Genomic DNA, 19,449 nt, shown 5'->3' with positions numbered 1-19,449 from the left:
GTCCCACTGATTAGGTACCTTCAATGTAAAATTTGACTCCATATATTACAGACTTCTAGATTAAAGATCCTGATAGTCTTTGACCTGGTAGTGACCCCATGTTTGAAAGTAATTTTTTTAGTAAGGTGTGGGGACAATTCCATTCGTGACCAAGTCCTGAAACTTCAGTTTGGCCTAATTTGATTTTTGTTTCAGTCAAATTTTTTTTCTGTGAAATTAATATAACTTCTGGTTCACTGTAATGGTGATCAAATCCCTGTACGCAAGTATTGTGCGGAAAAGCATATTCTGCTCACAAGTCAAAGCTGCTTGATTTTCTGAAACCTAGAAGTCAACTTTTATATATTGAAGTTCAGAAATATTAAACTGACCTTCTGATATTTTTTTGTGGGAGTGAACCATGCAGTTTAAACACTTATTAAAGCCTTTGAAAATGCTGTGACAGAATTCTGTCACAACAGGCCAAAGCATGAAGGTAATTTACTGTTAATACCAGCCGAATCCATCCCTGGTTTCCTGGTGAGTCCTTCTGTACAGTGAACATAAAATAAAAACACATAACAAATGATAGGACCTTCCATATATTCTGGTGAATCCCGGGGTGATTGCAGGATGTCATACAAAGGCACTGAGCTGAATTTTGCCGTCATTCCTCAGATTTTGTTTTTCTAGGTAGCAGAGTTGCTGTTTTTCTGTAGTCTATATCCTTTCATTTGGATTTACTCATTGAGAATTATCCCATAATAAAATGGTTATCCATTAGTGAGGCTGAGGGAAATGAAAGAGTGCAGAAACAACAGCAAATAACCCCACCAAATCTGTATTAAATGTCTGAGAGTGCAACACTTGCTATTTAAAAGAAACAGAACACAACATAAAAAGGGAATTTGAAATAAAAAAGGTCAAGGAGGAAATCTCAATGTGAATATTACCCCATTTGTATGCATCTGCTTTTGTATTTTGTAAATTCTAAACCACAAAAATGTTTCCTGCCTCATAGTAGGAACTTATGAGGGTCAGACATTTATTTCTACCTCCCATGTATTTCATGTGATGAGACAGACCAATGTCATCCTTTGGCCTGGCTGGGGCATATTTAGGGAAAAATCTTTCTGCATTATTTAGGATTTTTGGAAAGTGTTCTTGTTTTGTTTGAATCTGATGTTAAAGTCAATGATGAGGATATCTGATAATGGTTTCCTTGGGGGTGCTGAATCTGTTTTTCAGCCTTGTCCATGCTCTGAGATGGAACAGGCTCCATCCCACTGTGTGTGCAGCCCTGTGTAGTGAGCTGAGCAGATCTGATGTGTAATTGAAGGGAACAGCTTTGTGACTGAGAGTAATGGAGATTAATTAATGCATTGTTATTGCTGGAGAGCTGTTTGTGAGAAAGTTTGCAGTTATTTTGAACACAGTAGAAATATGGGAGACTGGATTATAATTTGCATGGGTTTGAAGGATGTTCCAGTTTATTTTCTCTCATTTTTCCTTCCAAAATTGTTCATTTCCTGGGCTGGATGTTTCTTTCTGTATTTAGTTTTAGTACATGGTTTAAATTCTTGACATGAAATTCTGTCAGTAATTTTTCGGTAATTTTTCCTTTATGCCAGGACTGCAATGGCTGTCCAAACAGGATTTGTTCAAGCAAGGATTTCAACCTGGACATATAATGTAGCTTTAGCATATTCCTCAACAAAATCCCATTATCCTTAAATTATTCTCTTTAGTCAGCTTTGATTGTGTTACAAATACTACACAGACTGAAATACTGGTATATTAGTAATAATGCCCTATATTAATATTAGTATTAGAATTTTTCAGTGACTATTTCAATTTTTTATTTAAAATAGTAAGAGAAAAAAACAGTGGGGGTTTTTATTTTGAACAAATTGCATGTAAAGGATGACTGCAGCAATAGTAGTAAAAGGCAGGAAGCTATATCATTGCTAATCAATCTAGAGAGCTCTGTCTCTTATAGATGTCAATACAAAGTTAAGTGCTAAAATAATTGTAGTGTAGGCTTTCTCATAATTACTGTTGTTCATTTGGTGTGTTGTGCAAAAAAAAGAGAAAAGAGGAATTTGCTTTGCAGTCAGCAGCCACAAATCTCTAAGGAGAAAGAAAAAGATAGCAGAAGGCTGATAGTCATCCATCATTCCTGACAATTTCACAGCCTAGAATAACTTGACAGAGACCCAGAACAAAATGTTGTTGAGAATTGAATGCTGCTAAGCTGAGTGAATTGACTTTCTGATGTCAAAGCAGGACCTGCTTGAAGTGGCTGATGATTTTCCTTTTCTGGCTTCAGAAACACTGACACTGAAAATGCCTGGTGCTACCAATGGGCAAATTTGGAGCCTGAGGAACTGTTTGAAAACTTTTTAGGTGCTTTTAAAGAATTTATAAGGTGACTCTGGTCAGCAAGTGTGTGGGTGAGTTGCACACCTACTGTTAAAGAGTATTTGATCATTACATTCCTCAGAAAGCAGGTATAAGGAGGCAGAATTTTTCCCAATTGTCCTGAAACACAAAATTTTTTCAAGACCTGGCTTATTTCATTTAAACTTGTCTTTGGTGCAGTGCCAGCCTCTCTTTTACAAGCCTTGGGAAGGTAGACTTAGTTTGTGTCTGCAGAACACGAGGTTAAATTTGCTATATTTGAATCCACATATTTATTTCTTATTTTTAAGTTTAGAAATTCTTGAATTTTGTTTAGAATAGGTGCAAAAAATCTTATGATAATATTAAAATCATGTAAGTTGTTACACAGTCTTTATTTAAATATTATTGTTAGATGAAGGAAATAATTTTTGCAGCTATTTATTTGGAAAAAAGCATATATTGGAAATGTTCCTAAATTATTATAATTAGGGCATTTATTTACCAATAAATATTGCCAGTTTTATCTACTATTCAAAGACTAACCTTCTAAATTGCTTACAGCCATTAAATTGTATGAAGAACACAAACTGCAGGGTTTAAATGGAAAGAGCTCTTGTTTTGTAAAAGACACATTATATCTCAGAAGTGTAAAAGAAATAGAATGTAAATAGGACATGTGGGTTAAGCATGCCATCCCTGATAAATAATGCAAAAGGTTTAGCAGGTTTATTTGTAAACGTAGCAGCACAGATTTAGTCAGAATGGGGCCTTGTACAGTACATGCAGGTATTTAAAGGTTAGGAATGAGGAATTTCATTAGTCTGGCAAATCCTCTGCTGTCATTCCCCAATCTCTTTGAATTATTTCCAAATGTATTCTCACTTTTTTTTCTATTTTTTTTTTTTTTTTTTTTTTTTTTTTTACTAATGGCTGTGTTACTACTACAGAGCTTTATTGCTAATTTAACTCCATCACAAATTGGCAAGAGGAGCAAAGATTTTCAAAGTGCCTTGATTCCCAGTAATGATATTATAGCAGCTATCTTTATGTTAATGTAGTTATAGCTGGTATAAAAAGGTTACAGTATCAAGCCTGCTAGTCTACAACATTTTATCTCTGTTTGCAGTTTGTTTAGAAAAAGGCAAAGCATGATGTCTAATAGGCTGAGGCATAGATCTGGTATTTTACAGCATCCACTGCAACCTGAAAGCAGCACTGAGGGACATAAACCTGAAAATTGGTTGAAAAAAACCCACTTTCAGTGCATCTTTGTGCTAAAATAAAAACCCAAACAAACATCCCCCGCACCTTTTGTAGCAGAGCGTGGTCCCTTCCCTGTCCTTCCTTTCTGCCTTCCCTTTCCATCATCACAGTGAAAAAAGAAAACCTTAGGCTTTGCTAAGAGTTAAAGAATAGTGTATTAATGGAGAAAAAGGCAGACATTCTCCCATTTGAAATGCACAATTGTTTTCTGCATTTGCAAAGAGGTCTTACCTAAAATATAGACAGTCCAAGAAGGGGTTTCTGGGCATACAATAGCTCTCATTGTCACATACTTCTCAAAAGTTATTTCTTCAAATGATATAAAATATTTTGCTTCTCATTTGTTCTGTTCTTTTTCAATAAATCAAATATGAGAGCTCTGTTGAAGGCAGTGTTCAGTGGAGCTCTTGTATCCTTTTTCTGACAGCTATGTTGTGACTGGGTAGTTATGTACATTTCTGTGGTGTAGAAACATGCAGGGATCTTTTTTTTACAGGGACTAAATGTTTAAAGGAATGGAGATATTTGAATTTTTATATCAATGTCAAAACCAGAATATTTGCAGTTTTAATAATTCATTGTTTTCGTGTACTTTTTAGTTTTAGGTTGTAAAACAGAAGTTTGTTTGCAAAATGCAGAGTTTCTACAAATGCTTTTCAAGTGATCTGAGGTTGTCATCTGTCTGACAAAGACATTTTGTTTGAGATATTCATCATTTTGTGACGTTTGTGTTTTGTTTACATTGCTTCAGTAATTCACTTCTGGGACTAAAACTTGCTTTTGAGGTTTAGGCACACTGCAGGATGCCAAAAAAGCATCAGATTCTTCTGTATTTGAAAGCTTTTGGGCCATCAAGAGATCAAAAGCTGCCAGAATCAAACCTGAGATCTGCCATTATAAATAAGGCACTGACAATTCTTATTGTGAGAGGTCCTCCCAGGGGTGAAAGAAGCAAAGAGAAATGAAATGCCCTGACTTTTTCCTAAGAAAATTCTGGCTATGCAATGGTATCTTTCTCTGGGAAACATATGTGTATGTTAGAAAATGGAGTCTGTCATAACATGTTCTGGTGCTGAAATAACCACTTTTACTCAATTTAAAATCTATTAAGGTTAAAATAAACCTTACAATCCTATTGTGCTCAGCCATACCAAATTTTGGGGACCAGAGCTGTCCTGGTTTCAAACTATAATTTACTCTGCTAACCTTGTATTTATATACAGAAACTTACAAAATGCGAAGAAAACATTTTTATAAACATCAAAACAGATTTTTTCAATTTACCAGACCATTTCTCTGGTTTACATTTCATGCATATATAAAGGATCATAATTCTTTACCAATTCTATTCTATTACACAGACCTCAGCAGAAGTAACTAACTAGAGTAATTCAACATATTCAACATTGTGTTTGTAATGAAACTTTTTCTTTTCCCAGCTGTGTTTTAGAAATTTTTTAAAAAATAATAAACATGCTGTTAATGTGATTAAACCCTTGAAGCTATTTACAAGAGACTTCATATATGTTTATATGTGAATGTCTTTTCATTCTTCTGCTTGTTTGCTGTTGGTAAGAACATAATACAGGACTGCTGTAGTTATCACATTGGAACTCAGCAATAAGATCATCCAAGCAAACATCTAGAACAATGTTATTTCAAAGCAATCTATAAGAATTGTTCAATAAAGAAAATGTTCCTTATATGTATAATTCAGCTTTATCTTTATCGATTTGTTCATATTTTTAATAGGTTTTAGAATTGTCAGTGTTCTAGTAAAATATCCTATAATTTGGTTTATTGTTAGGGTAATAGAGTTACAAACTTGGACAAAATTTTAATCTATCCTGCAAGGCGGTTTTTGTTGGTTTTTTTTCCTATTGGCATGCTTTTATAAGTCAATTCCTTGAGGAAGAAAAGGCTCAAAGCATGTGCTGTGAGGAACAATATGAGAGGAGGAATTGTCCTTTCCAAAAGAGGGAACCTGACTCATTTTTTTGACCCAACTCAGTTTTGGAAGTTGGGCATTTTTTAACGTGGCAAAATCTTCATGGTAATATTTTTATGTCAGCATTCCATAGGAGCTGGCATGGTACAGACAAATAAACATCACTGTTAGAAGTGCCTTAAAACGCAGGGAAAGCTCAAGGGCTTGCAGGGAGTGAAGTAAAAAGCACAAGGGAGTGAAGTAAAAATTTCCCCTTTTTTATGTCTATGCTCTTCCTTCTTAACAGGGCTCTGGTTCATGATGGGCTGTAACCTTTCCTTTAGCAAGCAGTACAACATACTTGTATATTTACAGAAATGAGCTCCAGGAGGGGATTTAGCAGCTTTTTTCCTTCCCAAACCACAGACTCTTACAACAACAACTTCTGTTTGCTTTTCTCTGCTTTTCCTATTTTCTTTTTACCCCTCTTAGACTTGATAAGTGAGTCTTTCCGCAGTCTGAGTTGCAGTGATTAATTCTGAAGCTTCTCCTTTTTCTCTTGTGTAATTTTTTACTTGTATATGACTTTCTCATGTACACTTTATTAATTTTTTTTTAATATTATTTTTTTAGTGGCAAGGTTTTTATGTGATGATGTGGGACTTCACTCTGCAAGTTTATTTAAGGAGTCACAGATATAAGGAGAGGATATTTGAAATTTTGATGTGAGGGGCCTGTTTATCTCCAGGCTCTGATCTGGGGCTGTGCTGTCACAGGTTGGTAGTGCAGTGCTGCCATTGTCATCCTTGTCACAATGTCATATGGAAGGAAGGAAGGTCCCATATGGGGGAGCCTTGGGTGGCAAAGTGTTGCTATAGGACACAAAATAAAATGACACAGACACTGGAATCTCCAAGGTAAAAAGAAGAAAGTTTAATTTCTGACTCCAACATTTATAGGTTTTCAAAAGTGACAGTGGATTGGAGGATGACAGTGCCACCTCTCCAATGACACTGGACAAACCAACAGCCCATCAGATTTCTTCTCCTCCAGAAAACAGTGCAAAACAATAAGTATTTACAGAAAAGCTCGTGAGAAAGTTCCTTACCAGAATGTAAACATCAGAAGGCTTAGAAAAACTTAAAACAACAGGGTGTCAGCAAAGTTTGCAGTCAGCGCTGCCACAGAGCGTGGATGACTCAGCTCTCCCACCCCAGGGATCTCAGCAGCTGGACTGGGCTGGACCGTTTAGATTTCTTTGATTTGTGCCCAGGAAATCCCTAATGATCCAGAACTAGGGCAGTGTATTTCACCCTCCTGAGGCACCCAGTGTGCTGCTCTTGCAGCTGACATCCCAAATCTGAATCACCATCTTATTTCTCACAGTCACATTTACAGCTTCAATCTTCATTCCTGGCATAACTGAAATTCCTGTTGAATCCAGTGTCAAGCACATAAGGGACACTGAAAAGCATTCTCCCATGCAATGGGAATTTGTGCTTTGGTGACAGAGCACTGTTTCAATTTTGTGGGAAACTCCTCATTATTGTGAAGGTCATATTAGCATTTTTTGTTTATTGAATGTCTTCTGCTCCTGCCACTGCATGCACTTGTTTTGTTTGTATTTTCCTGCCTCCCTCGTGATAAGGGGGTTCCTTCCCCTCCCCGGGCTTGGCCACCAAAATAATGTTTGCAGATTTTGCCTGTGTGATACGTGGTTATAGGCTGGCTCTCAGAGCAGTGTTCATGAGGTGATGTAACTATAGATACAAGTAAAATCAAGGGAAAACTTATCATATGCATTGCAGTAAAAATAAATGTAAACTGCATTAGTGCTCTGGAAAGCTCAGGGCTGAAATGATACTCTGGGAAATGAGAGATGATCAGCTGTGATTGCTTCGTAAGGGAACTGAGGGATGTCTTGGATCTTTGATTACAAATTTTTTCTTTGCTAATAATTTTTATCTTGTGCTGTTACAATTTTAAAATTCTAGGAAATCTGAAAGGAATTATATTTACATATGGTTTCCAAAAAAACTTGAGTCTTTTCCAAAATGAAAAAACTGAACAACATAAAGTGTGAAAGATCTTTTTGCAGCATTACGGTTAATATTGAGATGTTGTATTAAAATACTGAGTTATGAGAAGCAATGTTATCAATTTTCACATTTTCCCAGAAGGGTTTTCAGCAACTTTGAATATTCCATCAACTTGGCATATTAAAAGTGCAGAATTTACCTGTTAAAATGCACGGAGCATTCATAGTAGCCTCATAGCAGTCTGCTGTTACTGTTGCTTTGCAGAAGAATAAGCAACCATTTAGAGATGATGTTTTCTCTACCAGGAGGGCACTTCACAGCAGATTTCTACTCTACCTTTTGGAAGGGATCTGAAGGAAATTCAAATCTGTATCATATTGAAAGGGGCTTTGGCTGTACATGATACAATTTTTTTAGAAAGATGTTCAGCCCTGTGCCATATTTATATCTTTTTGGAGCCTTGTTTTTGATGGAAAATTACCAGAATTTGTGCTGAGACTTGCTTAGTATCTGAGCAATGTTTCTTATAACTCAATATAATATAATAGTTTCAGCAAAGTACCAAATACTCAGTACTTCAAAGCCAATAAAGATGAGCAATCCATTTCCAAATTCCTTTTATTCATACAGCAGATTGATTTACATAAACTAACAAAACAATATTACACGTAAAGTTGATCTGTAACAGTAATAAAAATGTGGCTGCATCACAAAGCTGCAGAAACGTCACTTCCAATCTACAGTGATCACTTACTAAGGATAAATGATGCCTACGGGATTTTTGGCAAACCCAGCATCCTTCTCCCATAATTCTAGGCTGCCTTAAATCCTGAATCAGAAATCCACCCATGTTCAGCAAGAAAGTGTAGATGTTTGCTTAGCTTTAAGCCTCTAGGAACACTTAAAGTGGAGCTAAATATTTATGTGATTGAGAGCTTTTCTGAACACAGATTTTTTTTTTTTTTTATCCACATTTTAAATTCAGGCAGGGCAAAATGAAGTTTTACCTCTGGCATTTGAAAGCAAAAGGACCTGACTGACCGAACTGCAGTTTTACTGCTCGCCCCAGTAATGAGAATTTGCCATTTTTAGGCATTTTTCCCCCGTTCCAGTGCCAGGGAAGAATGCCAGAGGGGAATCACACCCATGTTACACAAACACAGCCCAGGGCACCTTGCTTTAAGACACTTAACTTTCCTATTGAAATCCTGCCTGCTCCTTTGTTTAGCTGTTCTGTTCATGACACTGCCAAAACATGTTTATTCCACATGCTGTGAATCACCTTTGCAAACAGACAGAGATCAGCATTTGAATCTAACATTCAGCATTTCAGCTCCAGAATGGGATTTTCAAAGCTTTGAGTGCAATTCATATATCCCCTCACTATTAGGGTTGGTTAAGGCAGTTCTGAGGTCTTATTCTAAATGCCAAATAGGTACACAAAACCCAGCAGGAATTAGATCAGATTTCCTTCTACTTACCCTTGGGTTTTCTTTTGAAGCACAAAACTTTGAATAGTCTGTTAGTACATGAGTTAGACTCTTGGAGTAGAATTCGAAGCAGTGAAAATTGAAAGTACAAGAAATAGTGCTAAAGAACTGTAGAAATCATGAGCATTTTGTTTCAAATCAATACTGCAAGCTCCTGGTTGTCAATGCTAGGATTCCAATGTGCACTAACACATCGATTACATTTTCTTATAGAAATTGGTGAATTGTGTGAATGCTGCAGTATTGCAAAAGGATTCAGCTAGAAAGAGCAGAAAAAACCCAGTATTTGAACCCTGCTATACAGAAATGGAATGGATTATTAATTTTGCAAAGGAAAACTAGAGGGTATGTGCTATAATAATATCTCTCATTTTCATGAAATTGATAGCATGTAGTTTATATTTTCTCTCAAAAAACATTTGGTTTTTTTTTCATCAGTGCTGCAGCTACTCCAGTAAGGATCCAATTCAAATTCTGTCTAAATATAAAGGAGCTGTACAATATGGGAAACCTTTATTCTATTACTATTCAGAGCCATGCATGGAAGAACATAGAAGGTTCAAAGGTTTCATTGTAATAGCTTCTAAAATGCTTGAATTAAAGAAAATAAAGGGAAAACCAAGGACCTCCATGAATAACCTGGACACAAAGCCCATCTGTGCTTAGTTACTGGAGAAGTAGATAGAGAGGGTTTATGTTTGCAAGGCTATGATCATAGTAACATGACCAAGACCACTGGCAGTAATAGCCAGGGGCTGTACCCATCAAAATGCCATTGTTTTCTAACCCATCGGAGGCAAATACATTGGTGCTGGTTTTTGAGCTCTCCCATATATCCTGTTTTGCCTTCTATGTGTTATCATCTCCTTCTTTTCCCCCACAGAATTTTCCCACAAGCTCCAGACAAACATTAGCTTTTAACTGTGAAAAATGCCAGCTGCAAAAATACAAAGTAAACAATTGCTGGAAAAGCTTCATCCAAATCTCTCCCTTAACAGGGCTTTCTTTATCTTCCTCACAAGGACCTACACTTGAAAAGGCTTTTTCATTCTCATCTTCCAGCCTGGGTATCAGATGGATTTCTGCCTTTCTGTTTGCATGCTATTTAAATCGAGATTGTTACCTTCTGTGTGTTGAGGGATTGAGCAAAGTCATGATCCATACAAATATCAGTGCCACTCTGTCATTGTTAGTGCCACTGTCACCTGCTGCCTTGCAGTGTTTGGGGTGAGAGTGTTCACACTCCACCTGCATGCTTTAAGCTCTGCATCCCTTTGGTGTCCATCACCAGGGTCTAATTTGTAGGGAAGTGCATCCCTTGTTGGTAAGGAAGGTTTTGATTCTGGATCATGGGCTGATTTGCACTTTATGAGGGGTCCAGAAAAGCAGAGTGTGTGGAATGCTCCCACATGAACTTAGTGCCACTTCATGCTCTGCTCTTCAGGACACACTTTATGCCAGTGCTCATAAACATGAGCTTTTGGTTCTTACCATAGTTCCTGTATGTGCTGACTTTTTCTGGCCCTCTCTCTTTTCCAGACTGATCTCATTGTTTTGAAGCCTCCTGTGGGGCCTGGACCATGAAGGGGATTTGCACTAGAAAACATTTCATTGATAGCATTATCTTTTTTTACCACCAAGAAGATGTTACTATTATAACCATTTCAAATCCTACAAAACCTTGTAGCATTTCTTCTCACTGGCTAAATAATTTCTATTAGGAAAAGGAAAATGTAAGTCTTTTCAGCTGCTTCCTCTTGAGGGATGTAAGATATCCGCAAATTTTGCTAACACGTTCCAGAACAGCCAGCTGTTACTATCCACCTGCAGCCATAATATTGATTGAAAAGAATATAGAACCTAAACATGGATAGCTTCTGTAATTATGCAGAATGAGTTTAATACATGATGCTACTTCAAATGTCATCTGGCAGTGGCTGCAGTGTGGCATGGAATCTATTAGGAAATAATTCAGCTGGTTGAGAAAGTCTCAGAGAAAAGACTGTGCACTGTTTTCTTGTATTGCTGATTCCTGAAAATATTCATGGATGTGGAAAAAAGCAATGGCAAGACCAACAGGGCTCAGGCATCTGTCAGTTAGCAAATAAAAAGTTGGTCTCACATCCCTGTAGCTCTGCAATTTCCCAGCAATGGAACTAGAAGCCTCTCTTTTGCCAAAGTCTGCATATATATTAAGAGATAGGAAATAATAGAAGTACTTGTTTTTCCCCCCCAAACTGATTAAATAAAGATGCCTTTGTTATTTTTGCAAAAAGATTTGACCTTTGCTACAAAAAACGGAAAAAAATGGCAAGAAGGTTTCAGCTTCAAACCTGTTTTAAATAACTCTGTAGCCTGGTTATATGCCCTGTCAGGACTTGTGCTATTTTCTTTTTGATGAATCAACACAATTCAATATATGTCTTGTGACACAATTGCAATTCTATTGGAGATTTTGGCCCAAGGGAGCAAGGAACAGGAGTCAGTCTAATTACACAAGTGTTGGCTTTCCAAATGGACATTTCTGAGTTTTCAATTGAAAGTGTCAGATTATTGATGTTCAGATGAAAAGTTAGAACAGAAAGCTGACTTATGATTGCAAGAGAACAATGCTGTTATTCTGTTCATTGAAAAAATTGCTGTTTTTCCAAAAAAAAGTTGAGTTGGGAAAACTTGGAGTGACTCTTGCTCTCATAATTTTCAAGTCCAACAGGTCATACAGAGGAGCCAGGTTAGTGGTCATTCCACAGCTTGGGATTACACAGGGAGTGGCAATTCCTCTGAAAATCCTTTTGAAATCTTTCTGCTGGACCAGGATCTTCTCCACGGCTTCCCCCTGCCATAGAACTTAGTGAGGTAAAAGTGAAATTCCAAGTGGGGAAGGAACACTGGCTTGCACAGGTCTTACAACTCCTGTGTGTCTGTGCCTCAGCCTATGGGTTTGAGGGCAAAGAAAGATCTGCCGGAAAGGACAGATAACTGGGCAAATGCCTAAACTTGTAATTATTTGTAAAAGCATTCTTTGCCATTGACACACCATTGCCTGAAAACCACTCATATAGCTTAAGGGGGCTGGGCTGGCACCAAACCCAAGAATATCTCCCACACACAGACAAATACCACAATAAAGGCTAAACTAATTTAATAGTTAGCAAAGCATTATATCAGAAGTGTTGTGGTATTAAAATCCTTTGGGTCTCTTCTTAATGTTGCTCTTTGCAACATCCCAGTCTTCAGCATTCCTCTCTTTCAAGTAACTAAATGAAGATCTCTACCAAGGGAAAAACACTAATAATTCACAATCTGTAATACATTTGCTGCGTCACTTTCCTAAAATTTTGTTCTGTTGCAAAGACTTGACAGTTTCCAGTTAACAAGACACAGGTGCAGCTGATGAGAGAGGCTGGTGGAGCTCTCAGTGGTCCCCAGCATCCTCCGCCCTCTGAAAGTGAGAATTTATGTTCCCCTCCTGAGCATCAGCAGGTTTTGAAAGCTCCTTAGCTGAAGAGAAAAAGGCTAAATGCTGTCAATATTAAAAACTTTTCCATTTGAAAGGACAAGTGTTCCTACAAAGGGAAAAGAAAAAGCATGGCTTATTTTAAAATGTTAGCAGTAATGAATGATTTAAATTTGAAAAGGTCAGAAAAACGCTATTTGTAAGTTCTCGTTGGGGATTTTGCACAGAGCTGACTGTTATATTACTTGTTTTCCTCAGTATTGATAACAGTTGCAGGTGACACTTTTTTCTTGCCATTTGGAAGTCCCTCCAGTGTAATTTATTTTTGTACAGCTTTGTATAAGGTGCTTTGTCAGAAAAGATCCTAAAGACCTTCTGACTCAAATACCAAAATGCAGCACTTTTTTTGGTGAGCAGGCAGCAATCCCTTGTTGCCACTTTCTCACATTCACAAATAGTGTCTCAAAATCTCACAAGTCATGAGTTTGGTTCATTTTTCTTTCTGTTTTTTTTTTGTTTGTTTTTTTCCTTTCTCTCCTTCTGAAGTAGATCTGCCCTTTAAAGGGATGGAAACTTACATCTTTACCTTATTTAAAAAAAAAAAAGGAAAGGATAACCAAGAATCTTGCCAAGGCAAGAACCCAACTCAAAAAAAGGTGCAGGTTTCAGGAATTCACAAAATCTAAATATCTAATATTATCTAATATCTGATTCACAATATCTGTAATATCTAAAGAATCTACAGGAGAGGAAAGCAAGATCAAGCAGCATAAGAGAGGCAGAGCCCCATGATATCCACCACCTTTGGATTTTAATGTTCATTCAAAGAAAAGAAGCTCAGCTTAATTTCAGCTGAAATGTCTTAATAGTAACACTTAGTGCCCAGTTGTCTTATTTTGGCTGGTTAAATGAAGAAATTGTTCATGACTGACTTCAAACAATTGGTCCCCAGGTGCTTTGATAGCTCCTACTGGTAGCAATCAGCATTGTCCACTGAATTGAAATTGTTATGCTATTAATATTAAACATATTATATAATTTTACATATTTAATATGTGTATGTTACATCAGTATTAAGAAGCCTGACACTTCCTACTGCAAAACCTATTTTAAGTTAGTTAAAACTTCTCATACTTGTAATGATTTGACACAAAATTTTCCGTGCCAGGTGTCTGCCTCAGGCAGAATTTTGTGGTGTTCAATGGTGTGTTTGTTTTTTGTTTTTTTTTTTCCCTTTTAATGTCAGCCAGACCTGCACATTTATTTCTGTGAGCAGCCAGCCAGGGAAAACCGTGCAAAATAAACCTGGGAGCCTTTTTGAAGGGACCTGATGTGTCCTGATCCTGGGGGAAGGCACTTAACCTTTGTCAAAGGTGTGACTTTCTTTTGGAAACCTGCTCCAGTTGGAAAACCTGCTGGGATCTGGGTGAACCCCGTGCTCCCACCAGCCTGTTGGAATATGATGCTCAATGCAACCATCCCCTCAGTGCCTTCAGCTCCAAACCAAACCCACCCTGCTGTGTGCTTGCTCCCCAAACAGCCAGCTGCTTCTTTCAGCACCAGTCGGGAAAACTGCTGGCAATAAGAAGAAAATGTGATGTAATTCAGCCACCTTTCCTCCTTTTGTTCATGGCTCATCTTTATCATGCTCACCTTAAATATACTGAGCATCTCTTAATACCTGATTGTGCTTTTAATTTGAAGTAAGTCTGCAAAGGACTGTAAGGAAAATCAGACATAAATTCAATTTCTATGTAAATTTTAGGGCTAAAGGAGGTACCAAGCTTTTCCTTTGTTTTCTGTCTGAGTGGTTTTATGAGCAAGATACCTTCAATTTCATACTTATTGCCCATGTTATGGAAAGAGGTCCTCCTCCTTCTTCTCTCAGTAGGCAGAACTTGCTTGCCTTGTCTCATGTTCTCCAACATCTGTCTCAGATGTGGCAGCCCAAGCACAGAGCCTGAGACTGCAGCAGTTTTCTTCCCTCATGCTGTGAAGCCACAACAGATCCTGGTGCATCCCCAGGAGTATGGTTTGACTCTGTGCTCTCCTGAGAGGATTTTCTGTACCAGGCCTCTTCCACCTACCCAGAAACTGCAGATCAGTTTGTCAAAATAATGCAACGGATTTAAGATTTTATCCTAAAACTGAAGCGAAAGCACAGAATTGTAATTTCTGGTACAGCATCAGTTTGAATATTGCTTCTTTTAGCGGTGTTCATACACTCCCAAATACCCAACAGGTATTTTTATTGTAAAAATTTCCACCATTTTTCTCTGTATTGATGCTCTGGAGACCAGAACAATTTATAGGGAATTTTAAGTACATTTAATCTAATTTTATTTTCTTAATTTAACATTTCTTAAATTCTTGAATACTCATTTTGGAGTATCTCAATTATATTGCTTATAAGATGACAATCTTGTACATCTCTATGACTGATATAATAATTCAGAATAGGGATCATTTTCTTGGAAAAAATATTTTACCGTGCTCAGTTTGTTTCTAGTCCTTTTGCTCTTTATGCTGCCTAACTGCTGTGTTAAAGGATATAAGTATAGACAGAAATTAGACTAAAAATTAGAATGTGCTCAGTTTGTTTCTCTTCCTTTTGCTCTTTACGATGCATAACTGCTGTGTTAAAGGATATAAGTATAGACAGAAATTAGACTAAAAATTAGATCTGTTCAGCAAAACTTTGATTGCTGCATCACAGCCTTTTATGACAGCATTCAGTTCAAAGCTGTTTGCATACCTTATTGAGCAAGCTGCATATTTTTCCAGCGTGTGTATCCAGTGTGCATCCTGTAGTCATTACATTTTCGCACACTCCGCTGGCTGAGCTGCATGGACTATTTTAACCATCACCAGGAACACTTGACGGAGTTCAGCTGCTCATTTGAGTGCTTCGGTTTGTGTGCTTTATGGCTTCAGTGGAGTGTGTGTTGATAAAGTTCTGCTCTGTGCTGTTAAACCTTTGGTTCTGCCAATCCAGCTCGGTGCCATGCTGGGGGAATTGCACGCGTTGCTGAGCGCCCGCTCCGCGCTCAGGATCCAATAATCGCCAGTGTTTTGTTAAATGAGCTGCATATTTTTGTTTTTATATACATTGCTTACCCAGTTGTGTACATTTGCCCAACTCATTATACAAAATAAGCTTGATTGGAATAAGAACATTCTCTACCAGCTGTCTGCTCTGAGTCAGTATGCAACAAAATTAGCAACTTTCCCTTTCCAACAGTGACATGATTGCATCCAAAGTTTAAGGCAATTGGTTTGGAGATCTTGTTTGTTTCATTCACTCCATGCAAACATCAAGATTAACAAACCAATTTGTTGGAACTTAATTTGTTTTCAAAAATATGAACAGAGTTAAGTAACAGAGGAAAATCTGAGCATTCTAATAGAGGGAAATGTTTCCATGTAGAGCATAAAGCATGTAGAGACCTGAATACCATTTTCTGACTTAAAGCCGTCCATTATAAATGCAAGATGGAAAATAACTAGAGACCTCCCAAAGTGGATATTTCATCAGATAAGCAATATCCTAAATACCTAAAATTACAAACATAACATTCTGTAAATTTGAGTGCATTCTTTTATCCAGAGTTATAAAAATAAGTTCATCTCACGACCACTAGAAAATCTCAAAATGCATGAAAACTCAGGGATATGTAGTTTCCCTACTGCCTTTGGTGCAAAATTGAATTACCACCTTCAAAAAAGTGATTTTCTCAACTTGCTAGTTTTTTTTCATGTCAGTTCTAGTCAAACCTACAGGTTATTTTTAGATTTTGCTTTTACTGATTGGCAGAATTTGCAGCATAGAAGTATGTGCTCCCATTCACAAAATCTTCAGCACAATCTTACGTCAAAAAAACTTAATTTTTCTTGAGTACAGAGGCACTTAGGGCTATGCAGTTTACCTGGCATCCTACCTGTCCCATATGAAAGGATAAATGTGCCTGGTTCCTGTTTGTGTCCCACTGCTGATTCCTTTCACTTTAATCTTCTCACTCCCTGTAGCCTGAGCAGATTGTCTGGAAGGTCCAGATTTGATTTTGCAAAGTCTTACATATGAAAGCTTATTGTTTTAGTCAAAAATGGTTTGATTTTTAAACAGTGATCAATCAGTTCTTAGGTTTCTTGTGGACCATTATGAAGGGTGCCAATGTTACAATAGTTTACTCTAAAAGAAAAGTGTGAATATATTTTTTAGTGGTTTGTCTTCACTTTTACCTTAAAAGAAACAAATTTAGAGAGAGATAGAAATTGAATGTATCACTATATTGTGGACTGTTTTATAAAAACTAATTTAGACTTCATATTTTGTTTTCTTGGAGTACATCAACACTGGGTATCAAAAGAGTACAACAAATGAAGGATACTGCATTTGCCATCTGAAAAGTCAGTTCTCCATGAGATGAGCTAGATCCAATTTAGATTTTCTTAACAGAGACAGAATAAGTAATTTTGTATGAAATGACTTGAAGCAGACAGATGGTAAAGAAAAAGGTTTTGTCTCTGTTTTCTCTTGTCTTCCCCCTGCATTAATTTGCTTTTAGTATCAGTCCATTACCCTTAAAGATCCAAATTCTACTCTTCCCTTGACCTATTAAATATCATCTTCATTTTCCCCAAAGTTTTAGTTTAAACTAAGATCAGATTTAGAATATTTTCTTCATATTCAAACAACTGATGGCTATGTGCAATTTCTGAGTAGGTATCCTGTACACTTCCTGCAAAAGAAAATTCTTCCTTTTGCCAGGGGAAGAGAAATATTCCTATCATGGTACTCAGGGACATGGTTCATCCACAGACTTGGCAGTGCTGGATTTAATGGTTGGACTTGATCTTGGAAATCTTTTCCAGCTTCAGCAACTCTATGTTTCTATCCTTTCTATCCTATGATTCTGTGAAGTGGTTAGAAGGTTTTCTCAAGGAATGCTACCCCATCTCCCAGCTTTCCATCCACCTCTATAAGGTTAACTGCAGCACACTCTGCTTATTTTTCTAGCTAGGATTCCTACTGAAAAATCAACGTGCTAAATTAAAAACATATATTTCATGTGTATTAATGCAGTGTGAAACAACATGGACATTTTAAATACTTGGAACAGATGGGATATCCATTATCTGAGTCTATGGAGAATACCAATAATTCATAAGCTACACATCTATTGCATATGTTATCTGTGTATATTTTTATGCATCTGGTATAGACAACACATGTAGAAAGTCTCTCAGAATTTATACCTGATCTCTTTTCTTTTCCTTTTTTTTCCCCCTCCAGAGAGTAATTTTCAATGTTGTCAACTTCAGTAAAACAAAAAGCCTCTACAGAGATGGGATGGCTCCAATGGTGAAATCCACAAGCCGACCAAAATGGTGAGTTATTCTCTCAAAGAATTAATGAGACAAACCTGTTTTACTTGGCATTTGTACAAAAGACCCTATGGTTGAGGGGCACTTTTACCTGAGAGTATGAGAACCTTGACGCAGCAGTGTTGTGAGGACAGGTTCTCTTTGGAGCAGATGTGAATGTGAATTCTGGAGGCCCCTGTAGTGCCTTGTTACAGATGCCATGACTGAAGGGATGTAAGGGATGTCCATTTGAGCAAACTGAGCAGTCAGGGCTTGAGGCAAATTGTTTTTCAGCAACTTTCCAGCTCTTAGGACAGTAATTGTACCATTTTTCGCCTGCATTAATCTCCACAAAAATACCCTGCAAATATTATGGGAGATGGACTGGGGCTGGCCTGGTTTTGAAAAGCTGCTTGGAATTGTTCTGCTTATTTTGGGGTGGCTGGAGTTTGGTGGGGGAATGTGAGCTCTGAGCTCTGCCACCTGAGTTGACCTCATGTGAATGAGCAGTGCCCGGTCTAAGGCAGAGGGAGGCCAAACAACCTCATCATCAGCTCCATAAAATGTACAAAATGGGAACTCATGTGCATATTAAACATGTGAATACCCATATAGATTGTACATTTTCTCAAAGCAAATGTAATGAAACATCTACTGTGAATAATAATATGTAAATCTAGTGAGTCTGAATGCATGCAAGACTCCCAAGAATTATTTGATTTGCCTTTGCCAGTAGACTTGTTTGAATATGGATAGTGAGGTTAGGCCAGAGGTGTACAGTAAGTTATTCTTGTCAGCCTTCACAGCTGCTGCTTTTTATTGGTTAATTAGTAATACATTTGATCAAGCTGGACATTATCTGGGTTTTATGAATATATCTTTCTTAAATGCTTCAACTGTCACAAATTTTCCACTCACAAGATGGAAATGGTGGTCATAAAATTGTTCTCATTGTGTGGCTTCCTCTTCATATGACCAACAGAATGGATATTTGGCCTTTTGTCTAGATGGCAAGGTCATATGGACAAAAGAACTGACTCACAGTACAGTTAGTGGATTGAGTCAATTCCAGCTCAATAGGAACATGTAATAACATTGAAAATTAATTTAAAAAATCCATTGCATTTAGTGTTTTTGCAGCAAAAGCCATGTTAATTGTGTTTACTATTTAACTTCAGAAAAATCTTTTGGGGCATTTCAGGGCCACATTTATCAAGAATATTTTAATCATCTTTCAAAATCTTTAGCTTCTCTCACTGGGGTCTGGTATTTGCAGCTAAGTGTATTGTGTTTTAAGTTTATCTATAAATCAGATATTGCTTTCATACAAATTTTATGCCTTACTTTGGTTTCAAATTAAAGTGTAAATCTTACAAAACAATGCAAAATGGACTTATTTTTTTAGAACATAGAGGCTCCTTCACTATTTTTAAAACCGATTTCTCTTCAATTTCCCTGGAGATCTATTTATTTTTGTGTTTTATATTTTTAGAGGATGTATTTTGCTCCCATGAAAGTGAGGAATGA

General features: G+C 37.1%; 1 protein-coding gene across 3 annotated transcripts in view; it reads left to right on the top strand.

Annotated features, from left to right (window-relative positions):
• LOC128943327 (BEN domain-containing protein 5-like) overlaps positions 1–19,449 on the top strand; it is an 877,269-nt gene that overhangs the window by 195,595 nt on the left and 662,225 nt on the right. For all 3 annotated transcript variants that reach the window (XM_054286227.1, XM_054286226.1, XM_054286225.1), the window contains one exon: positions 17,852–17,946. In XM_054286227.1, coding sequence (XP_054142202.1) covers positions 17,852–17,946 — 95 coding nt within the window. The remainder of the gene's footprint in view (positions 1–17,851; positions 17,947–19,449) is intronic.

This window comes from Melozone crissalis, unplaced genomic scaffold (genome assembly GCF_028551555.1).
Source record: "Melozone crissalis strain CALT ecotype California unplaced genomic scaffold, PUWL_Pcris_2 ptg000045l_1, whole genome shotgun sequence".
NCBI classification, from domain to species: Eukaryota; Metazoa; Chordata; class Aves; order Passeriformes; family Passerellidae; genus Melozone; species Melozone crissalis.
Note: the sequence above shows the minus strand (reverse complement) of the source record. Positions and strands in the feature narration are given on the sequence as shown.